The sequence below is a fragment of the Alligator sinensis genome, unplaced genomic scaffold (genome assembly GCF_000455745.1).
Source record: "Alligator sinensis unplaced genomic scaffold, ASM45574v1 scaffold653_1, whole genome shotgun sequence".
NCBI classification, from domain to species: domain Eukaryota; kingdom Metazoa; phylum Chordata; order Crocodylia; family Alligatoridae; genus Alligator; species Alligator sinensis.
In genome coordinates, this window is record NW_005842498.1 from 647,230 (window position 1) to 654,777 (window position 7,548).

Consider the following 7,548-nt stretch of genomic DNA (forward strand, 5'->3'; position numbering starts at 1 on the left):
GCTGAATAGTTAGGGGGAGACAACAGTGTTGAGACCTGCGGCCACCTGGGGGTCTGACCATGCTGTATAAACCAAGTTTAAAGCCAACTATCTTGCAGGTGGGGTTGAAATATTAGAGAACACAGGTCCCGAGAAACATCCTTCTGCTGTTTGTCACCCCCCCAGTGGTCTTCTACCCAGCAGGCCAAACAAGAGCGAGGGCAGGCAGGGCTGGTGCACTTAGAAACAAGCCACACTTGTGGAGTCAGCATTTTATTTTTAGAAACTTTTTTTTTTCCCCTGGCAATTCCATACCAAAATTGCAGGGATTGCTATTTTCACAGGGTTCACAGAAACTGCTTTTTTTTTCATTTTCCACAAAAAAAAGAAAATCGCCAAGAGGGTAGATCCTTACTCATCTGTAATGTTTACTCTTGCAGGGATATCCAGCGGATTGGGATCACCCTGGTGGGTCACCAGAAGAAGATTCTAAACAGCATCCAGCTTATGCGAGTTCACCTGAACCAACTTGAACCAGTTGAGGTGTAACATATACATTGTTCCCTCAACCACCTCAGGTTCCAGGAAAAGGCTGGTGGTTGAGAGAGGAGCACACTACAAATGGGAGGAGGAGGCAGCAAGGTGATCGCTGAAGACCGCTTGCTGTGAGAGAGTGGGTCACGAGCATCCACTCCGCCGGACAAAAGCAAACCTTTGCAGAAAGCCAACTGTGGTGCTACAGAACTAAAGAACTGATGGCATTTAGATGTGGGTGACACTGTACAAAGGGAGAGGGTTGGGGGGAGGGGGAGTTACTATAATATGGGGAGAAGCTGGAAAATACGTTGGACGGATGAGACTTTCCTACCAATTCTCTGCCAGGTGATGTGGCCAAAAGGTCCCAAAGCCTCCAGCGGACTGTACCTGCGACTGGAGCCCTTTGAAGCTCCATCGAATAAAGGCAACAGAAAGGCATGGGTTCTTTTTTCCAAAAGAGAGTTGTGCTGCTATGTGAGTTTCTTACTGAGACATGAAGGGGCCTGGGACTAGCACACCACTTATTACTCTATGCTGGCGGAGAACCTGAGTATGGGGATGTAGGGCATGCTGCAGAATGGGCCGTGAGGGTCCTGGAATTGGCTGGGCTGCATGATCATGGGAGTTAGGAAAGGGGTAGAGAGGGCCATGAGATGGGGATCAGCAGATCTCTAAGATCTGGCAAGGGAAAAGAATCCCTTTTCTTTGGTGACAGGGAAAACAGGAGGTCTGTGGGTTTACATTGCTCCCATTCATGGGGTCAGGAGTGAGAGGAGTGGAACTCTGTCCTGCTTTTTCCTTCTAACTCTGGGAAGGAGTAGAGGGCTCCAAGTCTAGGTATCAGGGAGGAAGGGAGGGGGACAGATGACACTAGTTCCTTCTGCCCTGTGTTGGGATGCAGTGGTGCAAGCTCCAACTCAACACCTCACAAGGTGTCTGAGAGAGTAGGGGCATCTGGTTCCCTCCCCACCCTGCCACAGATGTCGGGGAGGACAGCAGAGTGCTCTTAAGCTGTTCTCTCTGGAGGCAGGGGTTCTTCCCTCCCCCTCACCAGCCAGCTTTCTAGAACAGAGGAGACAAAATGACCACAGAGTAAGGAAAGGCTGCACATGGAAGGCTTTATTGGAAGGAAATGCCAGCCTGCTCGAGTCAATCTCCGAACCAGCCACTGGTCCAACATGGATTTGTTTAGATACCTAGCACCTTTCACAGTCCCCCTGTCATGAGAGGTCAGCGCAGACCAATTAGACATGGCCCAGGCAGAGGAAATGATGAGTCCTAAGGTTCCAGCCCCTAATGAGGAGTACCTGCCCCTGGGATCCCCCATAAAGTGCATTATCTGGCAGTACACAATCACTCCATGGAGAAATCTAAAGGAGATGAGTGGTGTCTCCAGCTGATAGCCTAGCATTTGCTGGGTGTTGCATGTCTGCCAAGAGTAAAGGACAAGAGCTTTGGGACCCAGGAGAAGCAATGCAGATACCCCTATCAAGAACTAAAAAGAGAGGAGGCTGAGCTCTACCTGACCTGAACATAGGGCTGAAATAGAAGGTCCATAAACACGACTCTCCTGCCCAGCTTTATGATGAGTCAACGGTGGGGGCAAGACAGACGGGGCTTCTCTGAGGCCTTTGTATGGCAAGGTCCTCCATAGTACCTGTCCACAGCACAATGCCACGTCCAATTTGAACCCTGTCCAACTGCCAGCTTCCCATGGGCAGCAGCCTTGACCCCACCTTCCCGTACACTGCCAGCTGTATCAGGCCTGGGGCCACGATTTGAACAGCACAGCTGTTACAGCCATTAATCTGGTGCAGGGTTAAGCCCCCTGCGTAGCAGTAGAAGGCAGAGAAGTAATCTGTGTTTGAAAGGCAGTGAAGACTCCTATGTGGCTCAGAAGGGGGTGGGAAAGCCCCCTCGACAGGGGAATGACTATATTAATCCCAATAAGATTCACAGTTGTAATAGTTCAAACTCTTCAGTGTGTCACAGCAGTAACATATATTAGCCTGTCTGCATCAGGGAGGAATGAGGGAGGAGGAGTTTAAATAAGAGTTAAATACAAAAAAAAAAAAAAATACCAGTCTGGGGTGGACCAGAAATGTACCTCAGCACAAAACCAGCATGAAAATAAAAAGCCTTTTGCCTGGGGTCAGAAAGTCCACACCTGGAAAGTCTCTGCCCATCACCCTCCATGGTGTCCCTTGGTGCTCAGCACACAGCCCCAGGCTTACATGCAGTATGCTCAACAGCTAAGCATGGATGGCCTGAGGGTGAGCCAGCACCTGTTGCTTCATAAAAACAGGCTCCATTGTATGAGGAGAAGCTCCAGTTACTGGCACAACTGTAGCAGAAGATACACCTTCCACAGCCTTCATGAGAGGGTGGTGGTGCATATATGCACTAGTGAGCATATTAGCAAGGGTGAGGCAGGCTGGTATAACTCCCTCTCCACCCCTTCCACCGCCCTCCATCCTTGGTGCAGAAGGAGTTAGCAATTCAGTTTGAATCCCACTGACCTCCCCTAGGCTGGGGGGAACACACTGGGTCATACATCAGGGGATTATTTCTCCATGCACACATCTATATTTATGCAGTGGGAAATGCAACCCATTTCTGTGTGTTACTCCAGGCATGGAGCCACCAGTACCCCACAAAAGGGAGAGCTGCTATGGAATGGGCAGCCCAGATGGGAGTGTAGACAGGAGGACCATAGCTATTGTGGATGGTGTCTGTGCCAGACCACATCAGCCTCCTCCACTAGCAAGGAGAGGGATCGCTTGTCCTAAAGTAGAAGATGAGCAGTTGTTCAGACATGATAGACCTCCTCCTCTTCGTCTTCCTTCTCCATGACCAGATTGACATGACCCTGCAGCTTGCCGAAGGTGCTGTGCCTCAGGATCTCCCAACCACGGTTAGAGCTCCTCTGGGATGGGGTTGGGGACACTGAGGGCATGAAGTGGGACAGCTTCTTCATGTAAGAGCCTTTTATGTGCCCGCTGTCCTCCAGCTCTGTTTTGTTCTCGGAGTACTTGTCAAAGTCTTCTGTGACCTGGGTGGTAAACGCTGCTGCATAGCGGTGCATCTTGTGCTGCTTATCATCACGGCGATCTTCCACCCTGGGGGCAAGATGAAAGCAGAGGTGGTCAGGTCTCTTGCATCAAGAAGACCCCTCTTTTACCATTTTGACCCTCCCACAGAAGCAGAAACTCCTACAATGAGTGATACAATGAAATGCCCACTGGGACGCCCTGGCAAGCAGAGATCTAGCCTGGTAGGCATTAGGGAAGATGTTTCTCGTATACTCCTTTTGCATGCAGGTTGCTGAACCAGCTATGTGGGAGTGGCCCATACAAGGAAGTTTGTGTCCCTCCTTCCCTGGAGCAGGGGCATGCTGAGGTCAGAACGGAGAGCAGATGAATGCCTGATCCTCCACCATCTGGTCCTTCTAGTGGACAATGCATGATTAACCTGCAGAACTCATTTGCACAAGAGGCCAGGCACAGAGCAGCATCAGGCGTTTAGCTGAGTAATGAGAACAGGCACAATCACATTGGCAAGGCTCAGATATGGCAAAGGATGTGAACCCTCCTGGTTCAGGGCACCAGCCAACTTCTCACTGGCTGAGAACAGAAAGAAACTCCCCTTCAGGGCAGGCTGTTTCATCATTTACCCATAAAATTGTTCCCTAAACTCGCCTCTGCTGTGTGTCTTGCCAGGTGCTCTCACTGAGAGGTGACTGGAGCCACTCCAGGATGGTAACGCCTGTGTCCCACTGCCAGACAGCAGATTAGGCAAAAAGACTCCCTTCCCGCCTCGTTCTGAAGTGGATGGGGAGGCCTAACTGAGTTGCAAATCTGTGTCTGCCTCTCCTGTCTCACTGAAGCCATGATGCATTTGTGTCCAAGGCAGGCAGGTCCACAGCAAGCACTCAGCCTGGTTTTTGCATCTCGTCATGGAGGGATTCAGGGAAATTAATTTAGGTACCGTCTTAGCTGTACTGTACACTCTGCTTCTTGCCTACCAGCCTAGGTGGAAGTGGACTGGTGCCAAGCCCTGCAGCCTCGCTTTGCCTCCTGGTGGTACCTTTTCTTTTCTGAGCGATCATTCAGTGCTAAGACTTACTGCAGAGCTCTGTGCTGTACCAACAGCTGTGTACCTTCTGTAAAGATCCTACGGAAACACACACTAGCTCTTCATGTTGACATGGGAAGAAATAGGAAAGCTAGGGAGACCGCTGCTACAGTCACTCCCTGCATGCTAAGGTACGTGGAAAGTTCCAGGAAATTGGAGGGTGGTGAAGAAAAGCTCAGAGGAGCCACGGTTCTTCTGAATCACGGATTCTAGCCCATGAAACCAGTGGTGACATGAGAGCACCGGCGCACCCCCTGACAGGCCGCGCTCGCAGTAGGTCACAAGGGAGAGGATAAATTCAAGCTAGAAATCAGGTGATGGGCAGGGGGAGCAGGCAGGAGGGCCAGTGGGCCAGTGCCCCCTTGCGAGAGAGTGGGAGCGCTGTGGCACTCCCAGAAGCGGCCACTGCCATTCCGGGAGCAGCGTGGCCACTTCCGGGAGCACTGCAGCCACTTTACAATCGGCCGAGGGGGGACCCCCTCCCTGGTTGGTGAGATTGGCTGCAGGAGGGCCACCCCCGCACTCCAGTTGCTGAATGACTAAGTTGGCACCAGTCACCCATGCATTAAACTGATTCAAAGCTGGTGCCAAGTCTGTGGACTTCAGCAGTAAGAGCTTACAGCAGGTCTCTACCCCTGGCCCACCACTCCTCTTGAGATATCGGACCTCCTGTTGCAGGATCTCAGTGAATTCAGTGAGACTTGTGTACATAAGTGGAGCAAAAGGCTAGAAAGATTTGGGTTCAGAAAGTTCTGCTCCAGAGGGGCTTCCACATGCACAAATGTGTGCAGCAGATGCCCCACAAGACCCATTTCCCTTGTCCAGGGAGCACATTGGAGAGGGTGGACAGTGTCTAGGTTTGAAACTTTGGAGATTACTGATAGACAATCTCACAAAGCAGCATCTACATACCATGACTGGTGCACAGCATAGTGCTCTGCTGAAGCCCTACACTGAAGTAACCCAGTACTTCCCCTCGCAGCATTTCCACTCTGCTGCACTGTACATGGGCCCTCCCTGCTTGGAGCATGAAGCTGTTCCACTTCACTGTCGCTTTCATTTGGCTCCATGGAGCTTATGTGAAATTTCTATACCCATTTCCCCAGGCTATGGCCAGTTTGCTCTTGAACCTCTCTGGAGAGAAACTCCTCTCCCTTGTGACCTACTGCAGAAAGTGCAGAGGGGAAGACTCCAGGCTCATTCAAAGCGAAAAAAGCCAACAGCTTATTGTCTATACCAGTAGTGCTCAACTTTTTGGCCCTGTGGGCCAGATGAGAGGCATATGACTGATCTGCAGGCCAGATCTCTTGTGGGGTTGGGCTCACCCCTGCCTCAACCTGGCCCATGCCACCCCAGATCTGTGCACCTGAGCCACATTATCTGGCCCATCTCCCCTAGGTCTGGAAATTTGTAGCAAAGGAATGGCAATTAATGCTGCCCTCACTCCTCCACCACCAAATTTTTGGACGCATGGGGAGTTTGGCAGGCCAGATGACACAGCTCCAGGGAAAGGATCTAGCCCATGGGGTGGGTGTTGAGCACCCCTGGTGTACATGTCCCTCTTCAAACCATGGCTCCTGTTAGGCCCTATAAATAAAATCCAGACATGATGCTCCTGATTGAGCTATGCAACGTAAAGGGCAGGGAGAAGTGGGCAGGAGGGAGGGGGGCACATCCTACTCCCCTAGCCCCTGCTCAGCTTATTCCATGGGGAAATGGAAGTGTATGGGTGTAAGCGTTCCCCCCCCCCGATGCTCTCATGTACCCGCAGATGCTGTCCTTCACTTGGCCAGGCCTGCAGAGTGCTGACACTTATGGCCAGTCAATGTAGCATGATGTCAGGGCATAGACCTCTGTTTTTATTTCCCTTCAGAGAGCTCTTCTCTGCAAAGTGACTCAATAAACACAGGGCCCCATTTATAGTCTTCCATTGACTCCAGATCAAAGGAGATCAGTTTACAAGGACAACACTGTTTGTTTATGCTGCCAACCCTTTAAACTCATCCGCTGAGAAAAAACACTCCTTCCAGCTCACACATTGGCACCAGGAATCAAGGGTCTGCCAGCCAAGCTAGTCTTTGCTTACTCCTATGCCACCCACCAGTGCTCACACTTTCCTTCTGGTGACACCTGCACAAATTCATTGTTGCCAATAGGCCCCTGCAGGGGCTGACACTCATTGACACTTAAGAAACCTTTTGGTCAATGATGCACAGGAAGAAATATAACTGGGCTGGTTGGCTCTGCAGGCTGGAAGCAATAAGAACTGGTTTTAGCTGCCAATGGAATCAACATCTGGCAGCTACTGGGGTCAAGAGGGAAGGGCCATTTTTACACAGCAATTTTTCTAAGTAAGCCCACATTTCACTGTTGTCTTATCAAAAAAACCTTAATTACAGTGGATGCATAATGACTACTGATATAATTAATGTTGCAAAACTGTTGCCATTACAACCTGCTGTTTTCACACGCTCCTAACTTTCAAAAATGATTCACCTTCAGGGCTGCAGTAATTTTCCAGACTTAGCCACTGTGTGATGAAGGGTGCAGGGGGGAGTTGTTGTATTTTGGAAAGTTAGGAAAACATGTCTTCATTTGTTGTCAAGTTCAGTGGGGGGAGAAAAATAGGATTTAAAAAAACCCAAATGTCCCCCCCCACTTCCTCCTATTATACACGTGATTTCATGGGAGATAGATGCAGCAAAAATGTCAGTGGTCTGAAACTTGGCTTGGATACAGCTTGCCTGGGAACTACTGTCTTTCCTTGACTGGAGAAATATTAATTTTAATTAACAAAATGTTATGACTGCATGCAAACTGGATCCAACACACCCATTAGCAAATTAGGCACCGGCTTAAAGATGCACAAGGCATGTGCAAACAACTTCCTAGCTCCAC

General features: G+C 50.2%; 2 protein-coding genes across 3 annotated transcripts in view; one reads left to right on the top strand and one right to left on the bottom strand.

Annotated features, from left to right (window-relative positions):
• The window catches only part of LOC102372078 (ephrin type-B receptor 5), a 117,411-nt gene extending 116,440 nt beyond the window's left edge, over positions 1–971 (top strand). Inside the window, exon 17 of one of the 2 annotated variants that reach the window (XM_006031329.3) lies at positions 420–528. In XM_006031329.3, coding sequence (XP_006031391.1) covers positions 420–528 — 109 coding nt within the window. Of the gene's footprint in view, positions 1–419 lie in introns of both variants that reach the window. The other variant, XM_025212978.1, reaches the window with a different exon arrangement.
• Positions 972–2,429: 1,458 nt separating this feature from the next.
• The window catches only part of LOC102373747 (transient receptor potential cation channel subfamily V member 6-like), a 64,896-nt gene continuing 59,777 nt past the window's right edge, over positions 2,430–7,548 (bottom strand). Inside the window, exon 15 of the mRNA XM_006031334.2 lies at positions 2,430–3,635. Coding sequence (XP_006031396.1) covers positions 3,326–3,635 — 310 coding nt within the window. The 3' untranslated portion in view covers positions 2,430–3,325. The remainder of the gene's footprint in view (positions 3,636–7,548) is intronic.